At 35.9% G+C, this 16,780-nt stretch overlaps 5 protein-coding genes and 1 long non-coding RNA gene across 9 annotated transcripts; 4 read left to right on the top strand and 2 right to left on the bottom strand.

Annotated features, from left to right (window-relative positions):
* Positions 1-299: 299 nt before the first annotated feature.
* LOC135141451 (glycine receptor subunit alpha-2) lies at positions 300-2,486 on the top strand. 2 transcript variants are annotated; one of them, XM_064072557.1, is made up of 8 exons: positions 300-361; positions 411-594; positions 1,009-1,235; positions 1,290-1,372; positions 1,420-1,554; positions 1,605-1,781; positions 1,833-2,038; positions 2,096-2,486. In XM_064072557.1, exons 1-8 carry the CDS (start codon positions 300-302, stop codon positions 2,252-2,254), a joined length of 1,233 nt encoding a protein of 410 aa, XP_063928627.1. In that variant the 3' UTR covers positions 2,255-2,486. The 2 variants fall into 2 exon arrangements, with proteins under 2 accessions (XP_063928627.1, XP_063928628.1); XM_064072558.1 differs by having other exon boundaries at positions 306-361; positions 1,821-2,038.
* A 449-nt stretch (positions 2,487-2,935) lies between these two features.
* LOC135141547 (RUN domain-containing protein 1) lies at positions 2,936-5,404 on the top strand. Its single transcript, XM_064072748.1, has 7 exons — positions 2,936-3,320; positions 3,375-3,462; positions 3,509-3,850; positions 3,902-4,236; positions 4,291-4,788; positions 4,839-4,933; positions 4,980-5,404. The coding sequence occupies exons 1-7, from the start codon at positions 3,187-3,189 to the stop codon at positions 5,087-5,089; spliced, it is 1,602 nt and encodes a 533-aa protein (XP_063928818.1). The 5' UTR covers positions 2,936-3,186; the 3' UTR covers positions 5,090-5,404.
* Positions 5,405-5,544: 140 nt separating this feature from the next.
* On the bottom strand, positions 5,545-7,125 carry LOC135141790 (nucleotide sugar transporter SLC35B4). The gene is made up of 6 exons (XM_064073236.1): positions 7,033-7,125; positions 6,751-6,970; positions 6,484-6,700; positions 6,299-6,436; positions 6,072-6,251; positions 5,545-6,023 (listed from the first exon to the last, which is right to left on the bottom strand). Exons 2-6 carry the CDS (start codon positions 6,831-6,833, stop codon positions 5,616-5,618), a joined length of 1,026 nt encoding a protein of 341 aa, XP_063929306.1. The 5' UTR covers positions 6,834-6,970; positions 7,033-7,125; the 3' UTR covers positions 5,545-5,615.
* Positions 7,126-7,246: 121 nt separating this feature from the next.
* On the top strand, positions 7,247-10,731 carry LOC135141789 (uncharacterized). Of its 2 annotated transcripts, XM_064073235.1 has the most exons (7): positions 7,251-7,639; positions 7,805-7,969; positions 8,021-8,184; positions 8,826-8,940; positions 9,322-9,471; positions 9,520-9,632; positions 9,687-10,731. In XM_064073235.1, exons 1-7 carry the CDS (start codon positions 7,585-7,587, stop codon positions 9,909-9,911), a joined length of 987 nt encoding a protein of 328 aa, XP_063929305.1. In that variant the 5' UTR covers positions 7,251-7,584; the 3' UTR covers positions 9,912-10,731. The 2 variants fall into 2 exon arrangements, with proteins under 2 accessions (XP_063929303.1, XP_063929305.1); XM_064073233.1 differs by having other exon boundaries at positions 7,247-7,969.
* A 544-nt stretch (positions 10,732-11,275) lies between these two features.
* Positions 11,276-11,784, bottom strand: LOC135141791 (uncharacterized). The gene is made up of 2 exons (XR_010282420.1): positions 11,554-11,784; positions 11,276-11,507 (listed from the first exon to the last, which is right to left on the bottom strand). It is a non-coding gene; the product is annotated as an uncharacterized LOC135141791 (long non-coding RNA).
* Positions 11,446-16,401, top strand: LOC135141788 (uncharacterized). Of its 2 annotated transcripts, none has more exons than XM_064073231.1 (9): positions 11,446-11,535; positions 12,001-12,104; positions 12,155-12,468; positions 12,655-12,805; positions 12,856-13,015; positions 13,079-13,861; positions 14,805-15,466; positions 15,523-15,699; positions 15,753-16,401. In XM_064073231.1, exons 1-9 carry the CDS (start codon positions 11,521-11,523, stop codon positions 15,853-15,855), a joined length of 2,469 nt encoding a protein of 822 aa, XP_063929301.1. In that variant the 5' UTR covers positions 11,446-11,520; the 3' UTR covers positions 15,856-16,401. The 2 variants fall into 2 exon arrangements, with proteins under 2 accessions (XP_063929301.1, XP_063929302.1); XM_064073232.1 differs by lacking the exon at positions 11,446-11,535 and adding an exon at positions 11,812-11,938.
* Positions 16,402-16,780: the final 379 nt, after the last annotated feature.

The following is a 16,780-nucleotide window of genomic DNA, read 5'->3' as shown; positions in this document are numbered from 1 at the left end:
CTGAGTTATATTTTTCTACGACTATTAGAAAGTCTAGAAATATCTAAAAACACGCGAAAGTCGCCTTATTTTGCATTATCGTAATGCAGGGCTTGGTGTTTTGTTTGTTTGTTTGTCTTTGTATTCCCTTAAACCCTACGCTTTTTATAAAACCACTCTGGACCACCGATATCCCCTCTAATCCCATTACGGCTTAATTAAGTTAGTGTAAATCATAAGACACATTCGATGTCAAAGCAGAAAATTCCCCTACTGTTCTCGTTGTTACAAACCTGCATTAATCTTGATTGTGTGCCACAATGCTTTTACGCCTTGTTTTGATGTTGTGTATAATCTCAAGTGTAAAAGGTAGTCGCACCTTGTAAGTAAATCAACAACTCCATATGTCAATATCACCATAAATTTTTTAGTAGAAAGCATAGTGTCAAATATAAGGAACTTATTGAGGAAAACAGTCTCTCATTACGAGACATTCTACCGCCTAAGCCAAAACATTACGACAAAAATAGGGCTCCCAAATTACAAGGACAACCCACTGTAGTCTATTTTCACGTAACTGTGTTGTCGCTGGACTCCATAAATGAAGAATCGATGGCAAGTTTTAATAAACAAAAGTCCAATATTTCATTCGTGAATAACTTTTTTAATGACGTCATTTCTAGATTGTATGATACACTTTTCGTTTTCACTTAATGCCTAACATTAATCTAGTGAATAGTCCGATACAATATTTTCAACGATTTCTGTACCGAGTGACGTAGGCATGACGTAGAGAAATTATTCTTTCTGTTCTTGTTAAACAGTACGTTTATTTTAAGTGCGTTTCAGATTAATAATACGATTTATTACTCACGACTGGCATCCAATAAAAAAACGAATCTAGTGACATGAGGAAAATTAATTTAGGTATCGATTAACGCGCATAATTGTAACTCGCTTCGTTTGCTCGCCTAGTTATAGTTAACTAATTAATTAATAATGAATTACAATTAACTATTTATTGTACAGACATACGTCACCGATATTTTCCTTGCACAAAGCTGGAGGGACCCTAGACTGAGACTCCCGGGAAATATGAGTGAAGAATATAGAATTTTAGATGTTGAATGGCTACATAATATATGGCGACCGGATTGTTTTTTCAAAAACGCCAAAAGTGTGACATTTCACGAAATGACCATCCCAAATCATTATTTGTGGCTGTATCACGACAAAACTTTGTTATATATGTCAAAGTAAGTGCATAAATATTAAGCATACTTTGCGTAGTGTTAAAGATATCGTTTTAGGTTGACCCTAGTTCTTTCTTGCGCTATGAAGTTCGAATCGTACCCACATGATACTCAAGTATGCTCTATGATGATTGAAAGTTGTACGTATACTAAATCCTAAGTCACACCTATTAATATACAATTTTAGTGTCACACACTGATCACGATTTAGTGTTCATTTGGAACTTAACTGATCCACTGGTTGTCAATAGCGAGATCGAACTTCCCCAACTTGACATTTCGAGTAACCATACAGACGACTGCACCATAGAATACTCAACCGGTATACCACTCTATCAAAAAATCCTTTTCGCTTATAAAACAACATTGTAGGTAATTTTACGTGTTTATCAATAGTCTTCAAGTTAAAAAGAAGACTTGGGTACCACTTATTCCACACTTACATTCCTTCGGCTTTAATTGTTGTTATGTCGTGGATTTCATTCTGGATTAAACCTGAAGCAATACCAGCTAGAGTGACTCTAGGAGTAACCTCACTTCTCACTTTAGGTACTTAAGTACGATCTGACCATTGTGACTTGGATTAAGTGTATGTTTTAGCCACACAGAACACTCAGTCTCAACAATCCCTTCCACCTGTTTCATATGTTAAAGCAATCGATGTTTGGATGTCTAGTTGTTCAGTGTTTGTGTTCCTATCATTGATGGAATTCGCCGTTGTTAATAATTTTATGGGTCCAGTAGCCACGAAAGCCATGAAAGGGTATTCTGATGAAGACATACAAGCACAATTTAGTGAATATAGAGTGAGTTTGATTCTAAATTTTCAAATTTTATATAGTAATTTGTAAAATTATTTTTAGGGGCTGAAAGAACCTCGGTTCAGTACCATAAGTCAGCCACAGTACGACACTTTTCATAACGGGAGAAGTATACCTCTGTGTATTGATCAGTTCTCTAGGTTTTTCTTTCCATTTTCCTTCATGATATTAAATATCGTGTACTGGTCCACTTTTTTGTAACTAAAGTTGTCTATTATTTTTTCGCTATATAAAAAACGCGGTCAAAAACATCCATGGATTTTTGAAAGTTTGTTTTGATCGTTCCATTTTCAACTCGCACCTTCAAATTGATGGTGTTTTCTATTGTTCTCACGGTATATAACTGGAAACAAAAAAAAAAATGGAGAGTCCTTGAAGAGTAGCCATCGAATCTACAAACAATATACTTGTCACTAGAAGCTTAAATAAAAATTTGATCTAAAAATCATAAAATTTCATTTCGGGATTACATTTTTTATGTTTGTTAAAAGTTCAAAACAAAACAGAAAATGTGTCATAAAACTTACGGTGACCCTACATTTAATAAAAATATCCTTTGAAGTGTGAAATAAACTCAGCTGCAGGCTACAGGTACGTATTTTACGTCTGTTCATTTAATTCTCTTACAACAAAGACTCATAAGCCTTGCTACAGTTGAATATTTGCATATTTTCTACCCAATATTAAGCTTGTTTTAGAACAATATGCCTATTCATTAATTTGAACCTTTTATGGCATTTATAAATACAACGGTGGTGCTGCCATCTATCGTCCGGTAGACTGTGTCACGATTCTTATAAAAGAAGGCAGGCGCAACACAGCATAGATGGCGCACTTTCTACTAATCAAAACACATTATCTTTCGTCTTTGTCAATGAATGACGTCAATGACACCCATGACAGCTGTCAATGCGGTAACAATCTTTTTGATTAAACGATAATTATGGGTTCAGTGTTATCGTAGTATGTGTTTTAATGAGTTTAATGGCGCGGTTTCATTGATATCACCATGGCACAGTTAACTAACCCCAAATCGTAAGAAATGCAAATTACCGATAGTAAAACATTCACATGCGCAGTTACTAAAAAAATACAATATTGAAGATGTATTAACAAAAAGGAAATAACACAAAATGGAAGGGCCGAAAACAGAAATGTGTCCAGAAGAACAACCAACCGGTGAAAGGTGGGACCCTTTGGGGGCTCCAAACGACGACGAAGAAAGCAAAAATGTGGACAGACCTGAAAACGACTATTGTGATAACCAGTAAGTTAAAGTATGATAAATTTAACCGAGTAATAGCACGTTTCTTACTAATAGACTAACATACGAAAAATTACGAAACTTAGAAGAGGAGCAGGAACTTCTTAACTCATCTTTATTTGCACTAACCACGCATTTCGCCCAGGTTTGGTTAGGTTGAGTGTGAAACGTAGTGTAAGTGTGTGTTATAGGTCCAATTTCGCCTTCGTCAAGTCGTCAACGCCCCCCTTGAAGACAAAGAGGAATTACTTAAGTCACTAGAAGAGTTTGCTTTTCGGGGTATCCCAGACATAAGTTTAGTCAAAGAACGAATGGATGAAGCCAGTTTAGCGGAAGCCGTGCGTTTGCGAAGATCACAACAAAAAGAATTAATAGACAGGTTAAAATCCCAGTTAAGGGAACTCGAACAATACGCTTTCGAAAACGGCGAAGCTGGAGTACCGCAGGACGTTGTTTTGGAACGACAACGAGTCATTCTAAATGAATTAAAAACGAGAATGAATTTGGAAATCGACGAACGTAATTATCACCAGGTATATAAATTAGTTTAATTGTCCACTGAATTTTTAAGCAGAGTTTTGTAGATGACATCAGCTGACGTGAAGCAACAAATAAATATTGCTTTAGACCAGCTAATTAGTCCGTTGAGGGTCAAAGAACATCTGGTGGCGCAATTAAAAACTCAGGTTGCTGATCTGGAACGCTTTATAAATTATCTACAAAGTGATACAAAACATGACAAGTGTTCATGTGGGTGCGCTTATCATTCTTTAAAAAAACCTTTCAAGTCTGATACTATAGGTTTAATACAAAGAACTGCCACTTTATTACAAATGTTCGCCGTGCTTCAATTGGGATGCGGCGCACATACATTTAGGAAGAATGATCTCAAAAACAGTATGAAAATTAATCATTGGGGGTAAGTGAAAATGGCGCAGTCGGTAGGATATAATTCCATTTTTTTGTGTGTTAGTGATTTGAGAGCTAAGCTCGAAATGGCCATTTTTCGCATCAAAGAATTGGTAAACGAAGAACAGAAGTTCATGCCGACGGACTACAATAGCGATTCGGAGTCCACGATAACGTACAACAGTCAGTTGACGACCGCCGTACGGAAATATCTCGCGACCAGTATAAGAGATTTGATGCAACATGGCGCAACAACGTTTGTAAATAATTCAAGTATTGTTCCTTTCATTGGATGTTTCCCACGAAGAGGTTCGTCGTCAAATACTCACATACACGCCTGGGAAATTATCCTCGAATATTACCATTTGAAAAATGGCGAGAAATTTAATTCGACGCCAGCGAGGAAACTATCTCAGAGTTTTAATTTAGACATTGCTGGTGCCTCCCCTACTAGCAATAAACACAACATGCTGTGCACTATTGGTAATATAATATCGACGCATACTCCATACAAGCGGAGTTACGACTCGCATTTTAAGGCGTTCGTGTGCGCAGCTCTCAAGTATGTTTGTTTCTTTAGTGACTTAAGTCAATTTAATAAGTCGGTTTTAGTTCTAATAAGTTGGTTTCGTGGTTGAGCCTAATTTTCCAATGCACTCAAATAGTGAAAATGCATTACTACCCCTGGAGCTACGTTTTCAAGACAGGTATTTACTACAAACTAATTATTGTGTCATAATAAGTGGTGTTCAGGTTTTCAGGATAGTTTAAAAAGTTTGGATACATTAACCGGCCTCAAGTTTGATCTCCCCGTTGACCTTGCCGTAAGACAGTTCCAAAACATAAAAGATGTATTTACTTAACTATACTAGTCACTTCTTCATGTTATTGTACATTTTTGTTAAGTATTATTAGGAATAGATCTGTTTTAATTTGATGGGTCCAGAAAACCACTTTGAATTTTAAAAATTTTGTAAATCTAGTCATAAGTGTATCTTAAATTTCATAAACGTTCTTACGAAAATAGGTAAGTTTTGGGGATACAGGAATAGTCGTTACGGCGAAATATCGCCACTTAAATCGTTATTTTTTGGACCTTTCACTTGTTAATTGCAGTGTGTGTAAGTATCATGAATGTTATATTTGTGTTTGCCAGATTAAATACATTATTTACAAAACTGTGTTTTTTGACATAGAAAAGGACACACTCTTGTGTGATAGTGATAGACAAAGACGCGCACTTGGATGTCTGAAGTGTCAATAACGTCAGCTTGCAATTTTTACAACTTGTGAAGGCTATGTTAAACAAACATCTATAAACTATTTAATACTTTTATTAAACTGAAAAATTCAACTAGAAAACAAAACAAACTAGAACACCAAACAACATCAATTGCGTTTTTTCATACTCTTCTGGACTGCTTTTACTTCTTTGGATTGTCCCATTCTGGTGAATACTTCTGCAAATAGCAGCGTTCCAAAGAACACCAAACCTGAACCAAACCAATGGTAAATGGTAAACGGATTTTGGAAGTAGACTATTGAGAAAATTAAAGATAGGAATTTTCGCAGAGTAATGACCAAGGTCACTGTCAATGAAGTACACTCAGTGGTTAAAACATAGACGGAACTTATGCACAAATACTGCGTAGTGACATTTAAGAAAATCCACAACCATAGAGTCGGTATAATAAAATCAACAAAGGGAATTTGATAAGGTTCAGACGCAGAGGCAATTTGCATGTGTTCCCAAATACTTGAGGAGTAAAAAATGAATCCTGGGATGGAGTATAAGTGCTGAAATGACAATTATAAGTACGAAAACGTCAAAATTGTCAAACGTACAGTGTAATATAGAGCTTCCTGTGGATGCTTCCCATGGTGTTTATAGATTGATTCTTGATAAATTCCCATGCGGGCGGACAGCAAAAGTGCCGTAGTCAGTAAAGCTATGCCAATAATCCACCAGAAAAAATGATCATCGGCTTGTTTTTGCTCAATTGGAGCATCACAGTCAGTGCACTTCTACAATAAACAACGAAATAAACACTTTTAAATTCATATTTAGGCACCTTCTTGTCTCCACCGCTGGACATCAAGGTACAAATGATTATCCCTAGGGTTATCATAGCTACCGATATGTATTTCTCCAAAGTATATTTCTTTTTCAAAATAAGAATCCCCATGATCATATTTGCAATAAGTGACCCCTAAAACTTAAGTTCTAGTTTTGTACAACAACGCTTTGTACACATACAGATCTGAATATCATATGTAATGGCACAGGAATGTTGAAATCAAAAGCCCAGTTGTTAATCACACTGGTGAGGAAGAATAATACTACTAATATTAGGTAAGTCTGAAATGGAATCTTTGGTTTGACAGTACCAAATTTCGATGTCATGATAAAGCCATGGATTGCAATAAATAAGAACTGAGCAAAAGTAATAAGGTGACCACACCCTGGGTCTTGCCTGAAACGCATAATTATATATATTGGACTCTCAATTTTTGCATTACTTACTTAATTATATACTCTAGGAACACGTTGTTTAAGCCACATCCCACCAAAGTGGTTCCAATGGCATAAATGGCCTTCGTATTCATCTTAGTATTGTATTAATACTTACGTATATTATATAATATTAATAAAAACTAATAACTGATAATGCGAAGGGTCATCCTACTCGCAATTATTTAATTACTGGGATCCTCTTTGGTGTTACAGTCGAATTTCGTATAACCTGAAATGACAACAAAAATGCGGTATGAAAACGTCATGTTTATCTATCAGTGTACAACTCACCACAATTAATGACTTGTTTAAGTGATTATTTTAGCAATATATCCATAAACATTTTTTTCGCTTGTCAAATATAACCTTCGAAAACGAAATAGGGAGATAATTACATCGCATGCGCACAACAAGTTAAGGGTACACCTATTAAACAACAACAGCGGTTTGTTTTCGGTCACGTGATTGATATAACTTCGACTATTGGTTTTCGCGTGTACATTCGTGTAATTGCATCTTAGACCGCCTCTTATGATAAATTTCGCCTCAGTGGTCGAAGACAAGTGAAATAACTTATCGGTTTTGCGGTGGATTAGACAGAGAGAAAAAATGACGTAGAGGTCATAAAACATGGAAATTGGTAGGTGACGTCGTGCTTGTCGAGCGTAGCTCAAGATGTCACTAACTGTCACTCGTCGTTCATTTGTCATTACGTAATCCTACGTCATTTTCTGTCAATTTACTAATGGATTTTTTGTTATGAGTTTAAGGTTATGGTGCATGCAATAGAAGGGCTATGTGGGGTGTGTGTGAGTACAATTCGTAACCCCGAGGCGACCGATAATGGAAAACTCACTGGAAGATGGTAAATGCAATAAAGACCATATCAAAGATCTAGGTACGTCTCAAACAAGTCTAAAAAGTACAAAAAGTTTAGATAAAAGCAGTGCTAGTGGTGGCTCGTTTAAAAATGAAAAAATTCATTTCAAAGAAGAAAATCATGAACATGACAATCAAAAAGTTAATACCGATGCTTCGTTAAAAGTGCCTCATAAATTTATAGCAAACTGGAGACAGGCATGTGACAGGACGAAAGATAAAACGAAAGATTTATTGAAAAGATGGAGAACTTTGCCTGAAATCGAAACAGACAATGCGAAGAAAACCGAAGAAAGTGGTGAGAAGGAAGGGCAAATTGAGAGCTGTGGATGGAGCGTCCATGTTTGGAGTAAGTGGGTGAAATTGGATTATTTTCCGGTTTTATTTGACACCGTTTTAGCGACCTGGGTGGACAGGTTTAGTATAGACTCAGAAGCAGACCACAGGGAAGATTGCCAGTTAACACCAACCCAGAACAATAAATTTTCTCACTTTTTTTCTTGCTTACTTGACCACGACCAAGATAACTTAATAAGTGAACAGGATTTTGAGACCCTAATAGAGGTACCAGTGATAAGTTTTATATATATTACTAACAACATACATTGAAAATACATGGGTTTTTCATCTTATTGGCCAACTTACTACTTTTCATATTCTTCAATACATTAAAATGAGTATTTTTGGACTGTGCAGCACAAACATTTAAACTTCGTTTTAATCGCAGAAGACGCGTAGCTGTTGAAACGCGCAATAGTTTGCCAAAATTTTCGGTGTCGTGAAGATGCAACGTGCTTGTGTTACTTAACTAATTACCTTTCAGAGTACTAATGGTGGTGGTTACTGGTTTCTTGTTTCCTATGTTACATTAAACGCATTAAGCAAAAATTAGTAATTTCGATGTGTAAATTTCAGCAAGTTTTACGTTTCGAATCGTTTAATGTCATTCCGTCAAGGCCAACTCGTAACTTTTTGTGTTTGTTGTGTTTTAAATTTATAACTATGGTTTATTGCCACGTGGTCACGAACACCGAATTGATTATAATATTATATCTAAAAATACTCATTGCTGTCAATAATGGGTACGTTAAACATACCGGGCAACGATTTAATGTTAAAATGTGCTATATGCATGCGTCAAAATTGGTGTAACGAAGTCGATCTTTATTTACCGAAAAATTTTTGCATGCTTTCTGGATGTATAGCGATTGCGACATTTTGCTGACTGGTCGATAAATTCTCCGGAATTTAATATTCTGCGGGAGGTGGAGCGTGGTTTCATAGAAACTTTTTTATGTGACATATCTGATGAGAAATTGGGTACAGTATTTTTGAACTAGAATAGTTTTTTGTATTGCATTTTTTTTACAGTTTGTATTACGTATTTGTTGCTCGAGTAAAAAAACGTCACAGTAATGTAGCATAGAGGATTTTTACAATCGGTCGCTTAAGTATATGTATGCTGCACTTTTGAGCACTGTTGGTGTTTTATTTTCTATTATTGTCGTTGTGTTTGGACAAATTCAACGCGACCTTTTGTGTTGGTAGTTGTTTATTATCGGGCGATCAAAAATGATTGTCCTTGATAGGATCAATACTCTTGATTGAAGGGTGCTCGGACAATCATCCTTGATTGCACGATCTAGTTACATAAATCTTTGATATGTATAACAATAAGCTATCAGAGTTGGGTTTATTTAGGTTTCACTCTTAATGGAGAAGTATACTTGACAAAAGATGGTTGGCTTTATAAATGGTCACAATTAATTTTTGGTTCGAGAAACTTATGCGACTTCCCGATTTGGTTGCAATTCTTTGTAAAAGTTCTGTTCCAAGTTATTAACCGCTGCGGTAGGTATCGATCGTGGTAATCAAGTTATATTTCAATGTTTTTTCAAGGTTCGGGGATTATAACCAGAGACGAGTTAAGCGCGTTTTATTCGTCCGTTTTGGGATTGGATACCGTGAAAGTGGGGGAAATTCTGGACATCGCATATCAAGCAATGACCTCTGTAAGTCGCATTTTTGGATTTTTTGGTCAGCAATGTTGTTTTGTTTTTGTTTAGAATGGCGACCATCCGTTGATGTTCAAAGCGTATCGATTATGCTTTGCCAATTATTTGTTGGGAAGATACCCCAATGGACCAGGACAATATATTTTAGGTGCTCCACCAAGTGCATTGTCGTCAGCAATGTTTCCCGTCGATTACTCTGCACTTAACACACAACCTGAAGACTTGGAGCAATACGCACCTGATCAAAAAACAAACAGACGTAGTGTTATTGTATGATTATTAAAATTTTGATAGATTAATATTGCAATTAGTAATGCCACAGTGCACACTAGTCATTTTACATTTTTACAATTTATCGTTATCGTATTCTAGTGCTCTCTCTAATTAGTTGTTTATTGGTGCTTCTTGTACAAACTTAAAATTGTGATTTTGTAAAATGATCAAATAAGAATTAGCATTTTTACACAAGTGCACCTTCCCAAAATAAAATTCTAAAATCTATGTGATATTTAAAAATTATAATTAATAACAATAGAACCGCATTTGTTATACAGATGTCCTAGAATGTGGTACAACACGTTTCAGGGATTCATCTAGTTGATTAATAACCATATCATTTTATAAACGAACTTCGTATAGTTCACGTTGTTCTCTTTAATGGTAGTGTTCATAATTGTTATTACTGTTCAAGTATACGTAGAACATTTCGTATTCATTCTAGGACCGCGTGTAACTTTTATTCTGTTGCATATTCAGCGTCACATTTGTTTCCTATAACGGACTACGATTCTCTAAGGCTATAATCAAATTTGTTATTACCAATTTTGTAAATTTTATAAAAAAGTCAATATTTTTCTTCGAATTTAATTGCTCTAACTTTGTTTACTTAGCGTAAAGAGTGCGCATATCATGTAAAAAGATTAAGGGCACAACAACAATGTCGTGACAGAAAATGCACTTAGGATCATGTGTTTATTAATAAATATTATTAAAATTAGTTCATTCTTATTTATTTGTAGTTGTTACATTGTTATCTAAATGGTAGGAAAGACATGTTTTAAGCATTGCAATAAACACTGGATTTAAGATTTTCAAAGTTGGTGTCATTATTTTAGGCTTCTCTGGTATCCAAACTTTTAACGTTGGCTGTACCGAGTGCGCGTCCGTTTCAAGTAAGTAGCTCTTCTCTGACTTCGAGGGTAAAACGAAATTTCAAATACGAAATAATATCTCCAGATGATGTTTTTAATCCTCTGGTTACAGTTTTTGCAATTTCCAAGCTCTCAAATAAGTCACAAACCCGATTTTCAGTAATAAGTCTGTCAAAAATATTTTCCGCCATGTCAAACCGACAAAGTTGGAAATTTGACAGAAATTAGTTTTTCGAATTTTATACACCCGTAATAAAACGTTACAAATCGTTGTTGAATCAGTGATGAAACAATAGTTTGATTTGTTGTGCCGGTGTGTGACTTATTACTTCAGTAGCACGCATGCGTGTCCGTGTAATTCAGTGTTACTTTATTTAAAGGTACCCCAAGTATACTGCATTTTGATAATAACTCAACGCCACATGTAGCTGAGAAGTGCTGTAAGATCTTATTAACCAAATTTTAGTATCTTTAACAGAAACCACATACTGATTTATATTAGTTTAATAAATAAAATAGATTTCATATGTATCGAATAAAAATTAACTTTTTGGAGGACCTTGCAGGCTACTCAGAGGTGGTGCGTTCGTAGTCGTACTCGCGGGGCTATTACTCGCCCCACTCATCGGAAAAGCAACCCTCTTATTCATTATACGTGATTTAGGTGGCGGATTAGCCGAAGAGTAGTTCAGCATCGGAGGGTCGTTCCATCCAGGATCAACTAAAACCCACCAATGAGCAAAAACCAAGTAAGCACCAACAACTACCTTTCTTTTTTTCGTCCTGTGTTGGTTTCGGGGGCTCACTCATTGTCGCAGTTCTCAAGGAACAAACATAACCTCAAATTCCACATCAACAGATTTTTCCATTCCTCGCTAAAAATAAAACGCGAATCATTTTATGCACGTAAGGTGAAAGCGTGTAATTGCGATTTCGAATTTTTGCAGCCAAATAAACGACAAAAATGTGCGAAAAATATGTCAATTTGGTGACTTTTATTTTTTTAATGTTTCCCCGTGGTGGTGGCAGCACCGCTTAAATGCAACTGTCGTTTGTTGTGTTGTGTAAGATCGCATTCTAACCTATCCTCGTAAATAAATCATGTTTACGCGTTAAAAAAAGGATTTTGGTGAAATAATTTCTCGTATTTTAGTATGGATTTTATAAATGATATAGGTTGTACTTTTGTGTAAAGTTTTGGTGACGTTTTTTAGTTAAAGATGGGGAACTATGAAAAACTGCATCTCGCTAATAACTTGGACGCTTTAGATCTTCTTGCAAAGCGAGACTGTGATGTTAGGAAGTTAAAATTTCAACAGTGAGTAGATTTGGTTTGTTTGGGGCACTTATTTTGATATATTTTTGTAGAATATGTAACGCGCTTAGTAAATTATACAAAAATAGTCAGTTGAACGTACTCGACCAAGAAAAGACTTACATTCTACTCGCCAGATACCTAAATTTATATAACTATCTTAAAAATAATCAGTCGGATAAAAAATTTGTTGAACTAAGATTTGGTTCGGAGTATGAAAAAGTCCTGATGCAGTATGAAGAAATTAAAAGGAGTCTCGAGGAAAGATATGCGGCTAAAAGAGCCAAACTGGTTCATGTTGAGCCGCCACAAGACGAAACTATGAAGGAGCCTCCAGTTGAAGTGACTTCGCAGCGAGTTTTTACAGGTAGGGGATAGTCCATTATAATAAAATTTAATAAAACCCTAAAACTTTTGTTTATCGTAATTGTTTGACGCTTCATTAACAAATCTCGTGGATCGCGGCTGGTTTTTATATTTTTTGGTAGATTTGTGGAGATCCAGAACCGTCCCGAACGCGTTTTACTAAACCATTGTGTAAACTTTTTTACAGAGGAATTTGTTTCGTGTCAACAATTATTTAGTGCCTTACATAAAAATCATAACATGCTGTTAGTTGACGCCCGTCCAGAAGTGGATTTTAAAGAGTCAAGAATTGATAATTCTAATTGCATCAATATACCGGATCATACTATCACAGCTGGGTACGTAGTTTGCGTTTTTTTTTATAATCGTTCTAATTATTTTGATTCAGACTGTCAGCCAATGCCTTAGGAAAAAAATTGCCTGAGTCGACGCAAAAATTCTGGGATTTGCGCGAGACTTACGACGTTATAGTTTTATACGATTGGAATACTTCATCTGACAATTTTGCCTCAACCAAGTTGCATAACTTACGCTCGGCTCTGGTAGATGTAAGTGTGATTTTTCCTCCCCAACAAAAAAACAAAAAATAAAACACGCACCGTTTTTTTTAGTGGGATTTGAATCGTAATTACAACGAACTGCCAGTTATTTTAAATGGCGGCTATCTCGAGTTGCTTCAAATGTATCCAACCATTTGTATAAACCCTCATGTGTATCTCTTCCAGAAAAACAATGAACTTGATGAGTTACTAGAGTTGGATAATATTAAATATCCAACGGAATCCGACAACAAAACTCAAGTAATGGGAGTACCTGAAGATACGGAAAATTTACCCCCGAAGGAAACCACCCCCGAGATAGAAGTTACAAAGGAATCTCTCATCCACGAAAATAAAGAAATAGCTCTCAGCCAACACAATGTTATCTTACAATTGCAACAACAAGAAAATGAAAAGAAGATTCTAAATGAGTTGTGCAATACAGAAAACAATATCAACAATATCGCTAACATGAAAAAGCGAGTCGCCGATATCGATGTCGAGATTATACAGTTTCAGAGCGTTCTCGAGGACCTCCTCAAGAAGAGAGACGACGTTAAGAAACGGTTCAAGTACCACTTCCAGGAGGAGCTCGAGGATGACATCAAACCAGACGAAATCCCCGAGAGCGAGAAAATGGAAGACGATTCAGACAAACTCAAAGATATTATCGTCGAGGAGAGAAATAAGGAGCTGCAGAGAGCTCGCGCCTTAAAACCAAAGAAAGTCGACTCAAATGCGACTATATTTAATAACGAGACTCGCGAACCCGACAGACCGACCATAAATCGGGCTACTAAGCCGACTTTTCATTCGTACATTTTGCGACCAAAGGTGGGAGCGCTTGAGAATATGGTAAGCTAAATTGACTTAAGTAATTCACTTTAAGTACGTCGCCGGTAAATAAGTTACGAAGGTATCAGTGTCAACGATTTGGTACTAAATCGGCATTCAAGCTAAATCATTAGTTGCCTATGTGTCAGGCGGCAAACACGCCGGTAGTTTTTAAGTTAGGTTATGTTGACGTTTGTGACACGGACGAGTGATCTTCAGTCGATTAAAAAATTTGATGTATTAAGTCTACCAAAAAACAGAGGGCGCCATGCGTCAAATACAAAACCACGTTTTGCATATTTAAAAAGAAAATATTTTGATTTGTAGCTGGCTGCGACCATATTGACTAGTTTACAGTGATACCAATTGCAGTGGTAACAAAAAATCAAAACGTGTCGCAGGTGCTTGAAAAATCCAGAAGACCCAATATTCATTTTATGAAGCTGTTGTATTGTTGTCATTGAATACCGATTGTATCTTCTATCATGTGCGTATAGGAAGTGACGTCAACTTTAATAGCTGAAATGGAACATGTAAACTTTTTTAAAAACGGATTCCATTTAATAATATGCAAATTTAAGCCTTCGCGTTTAAATGAATTCGAGAATGCGTGCATAAACATTTTTTATTATTTTATGGTTTGTTGGGTTACTTTAAAACGTATGAAATTTTTACAATAAGAACTATAATAGTTGCGGATTTCGTCATTTATGGTAATGTCTGATCGATTAATTGATAATTGTTTTCGATAACAATGAAAAATCAAGGTTGTTGGCACTGATCTGTAACACCTGTTTTGACCTGTTCGTTTCCGAGAATGAAGGGTTTTTCCATATTTTACTAAATTATGTAATGAAATAGTGTGATTTGCGCACGCAGATTAATTTGACCGTACTTAACGTGATTTGAATTATTTTACGTGCTTGAGTGATATTTTTGGGATTATGCGAATTGATTGTTTTAGACTTGTGGCTTGGTAGGTTTGCGTAACATTCGCAACACTTGCTACATGAGCACCGTGATTCAATGCCTGAGAAATATTCCTTCGATAACCCATATATTTTGTAAAGGTGCTTATGCTAAATATAATATAAGGTCCCCGGCAGCTATTATTCACGAAACAGCCGGACTCATCCGCCAGCTGTGGTCTAAGTCATCCAAATCACTCGACCCGTATGAGTTTTACAACAAAGTTTGCCAACTAGAAGCAACTTATAGATTAGGGAATCACGAAGACTGTATGGAATTCTTTTTGTTTTTGCTCAATCATTTATCCGAGGATTGTTGCTATGACATAAACTTGCCGTCGGTGATGACACCAAAGCAGAAAGCTTGGTATAACCAATTCGAAGGGAAGAATTCATTTTTCATCGATTTGTTCTACCATCAAATTAGGATTAAGCAGAATTGTAATTACTGTGATCAAAAAACGACTTATAAGTTTGAAATCGAAAGTACCTTCATGTTGTCGGTACCAGACCACGATTTTAGCTTAGAAACGCTACTAGATGACTACATGGCCGACTATATTATCCCGGAGTATTGTTGTGCTAAGTGCAAGAAGCCAGTCAACAATCAAAAAGAAATATGTTATGAACCTAAGGTTATGGTTATAGTTTTAAAAAGGTAAGTCGTGGTGGTGGTAATAACGGTAATAACGTTGTTTAACGGGTGTGTCTTAGATACCGACAAGTACACATAAACGGGAACGTCGCTTTGCAGAAAGTCGAATCTAGGGCTCACTTCCAGAAGAAGAATTTTCGTTTACGAAACTGCCTTTATCAGCTTAACGCAATTGCAATGCACTCAGGTGATATGAATTATGGCCACTACACAGCAGCAGCCTTAACTCCGAAGGGGTAAGTTTGTGATTTTTTTTTTTCATACGCATGCGCTACTTACTGGGTTTTAGCTGGTATGAATTTAACGACGAGACGGTTAGACCAATCAATATCAACGATGAAACACTAAAAGTAAAGGCTTGTGCTTTTTTCTATTCAATGTGTGATGATTAAAGAGATTAGATTTGTGATAATAAAGAAATAGGTTAATCTTGTATGATATGTACAGATTGAAAATGTTCTATTTTTTTTAAATTGGAGTTTATTAAACAGTTATTCTTTTAAAATTTTAAGTCATTCGTGGTTTGATCCCCGATGTAGAGTTTTGCCGGGGATCGAAACCCTTTTTTCCTATTTAATAGTATTTGTAATCTTTAGAATGTTACATTGCAGAATAGTATTATTCCGCCAGAAAGTTTGTTTAGTTAAAATGTTTGTAGTTTTGTATTGTACTAAGAATTGTACATGCTGATATCTATTTTTTGTTACTGTAAAGTGCCTTACGGAAGCAACCCCAAGAGTTACATTTCAGTATTCTTCTACTGTATTCCAAATATTTCTTCCGTAGGTCACTCACTTTCACTGTCTGACGTTACATAAAAAATGGACTGACAGGAGCATTTTGTGTGTAATTTAGGCACGGTCGATGTTGCAGACTGAACATTTGTAACCACATGTCAACATTACACAACCAATAAATTACATGCTGTTATTATATAATTTAAGTTTTTGTATATTTTTGTTTCGGCCAAAATTCACAAAGTATTAAAACATTTTTCGTGCGTCAAATTTTGCGCTCGTGGTAGTGGAAGTTCGCTTCGTGCGTGTTCGTGTTGTCACGTGTCGGCGAGCACGTGTACAGTCAGTTAAGTATCAACACGCTCAATTAAACCCATTATCAATTCGTTGTCATCTAGCAGGTCATGATATTGCAAAGACTGGGAGTGTACATACATTAAAATTGTGGTAGTGACTATACCCCATTGTTATCTTGGATTGGCTAAGCAGCCATTGAATTGTCACCCTTTTGGCGCCTTAAATGAATTGAGGTTATGTTACAAAAACAATGAATTTTTGATAATATAAAATTAAACACTTG

This window comes from Zophobas morio, unplaced genomic scaffold, assembly GCF_036711695.1.
Source record: "Zophobas morio isolate AGI-343-1 ecotype UQ-CSIRO unplaced genomic scaffold, CSIRO_AGI_Zmor_V1 ptg000044l, whole genome shotgun sequence".
Taxonomy (NCBI): domain Eukaryota; kingdom Metazoa; phylum Arthropoda; class Insecta; order Coleoptera; family Tenebrionidae; genus Zophobas; species Zophobas morio.
The sequence above is the reverse complement of the archived record's forward strand: the minus strand, read 5'-3'. Positions and strand labels throughout refer to the sequence as shown.

Coding starts and splice junctions, on each gene's coding strand:
- LOC135141788 (XM_064073231.1), top strand. Junction 12,806..12,855: donor GATCATACTATCACAGCTGG/GTACGTAGTTTG, acceptor ATTTTGATTCAG/ACTGTCAGCCAATGCCTTAG. Junction 13,016..13,078: donor TACGCTCGGCTCTGGTAGAT/GTAAGTGTGATT, acceptor CGTTTTTTTTAG/TGGGATTTGAATCGTAATTA.
- LOC135141790 (XM_064073236.1), bottom strand. CDS start 6,833: ATGAATACGAAGGCCATTTATGCCATTGGAACCACTTTGGTGGGATGT. Junction 6,701..6,750: donor TTCCTAGAGTATATAATTAA/GTAAGTAATGCA, acceptor TATGCGTTTCAG/GCAAGACCCAGGGTGTGGTC. Junction 6,024..6,071: donor AGGAAGCTCTATATTACACT/GTACGTTTGACA, acceptor TTGTCATTTCAG/CACTTATACTCCATCCCAGG.
- LOC135141789 (XM_064073233.1), top strand. CDS start 7,585: ATGGAAAACTCACTGGAAGATGGTAAATGCAATAAAGACCATATCAAA. Junction 8,941..9,321: donor CATATCTGATGAGAAATTGG/GTACAGTATTTT, acceptor GGGTTTATTTAG/GTTTCACTCTTAATGGAGAA. Junction 9,472..9,519: donor CCAAGTTATTAACCGCTGCG/GTAGGTATCGAT, acceptor TGTTTTTTCAAG/GTTCGGGGATTATAACCAGA.
- LOC135141451 (XM_064072557.1), top strand. CDS start 300: ATGCTTTTACGCCTTGTTTTGATGTTGTGTATAATCTCAAGTGTAAAA. Junction 1,555..1,604: donor CACCATAGAATACTCAACCG/GTATACCACTCT, acceptor ACAACATTGTAG/GTAATTTTACGTGTTTATCA. Junction 2,039..2,095: donor CACAATTTAGTGAATATAGA/GTGAGTTTGATT, acceptor AATTATTTTTAG/GGGCTGAAAGAACCTCGGTT.
- LOC135141547 (XM_064072748.1), top strand. CDS start 3,187: ATGGAAGGGCCGAAAACAGAAATGTGTCCAGAAGAACAACCAACCGGT. Junction 3,851..3,901: donor ACGAACGTAATTATCACCAG/GTATATAAATTA, acceptor AGAGTTTTGTAG/ATGACATCAGCTGACGTGAA. Junction 4,934..4,979: donor GAGCTACGTTTTCAAGACAG/GTATTTACTACA, acceptor AGTGGTGTTCAG/GTTTTCAGGATAGTTTAAAA.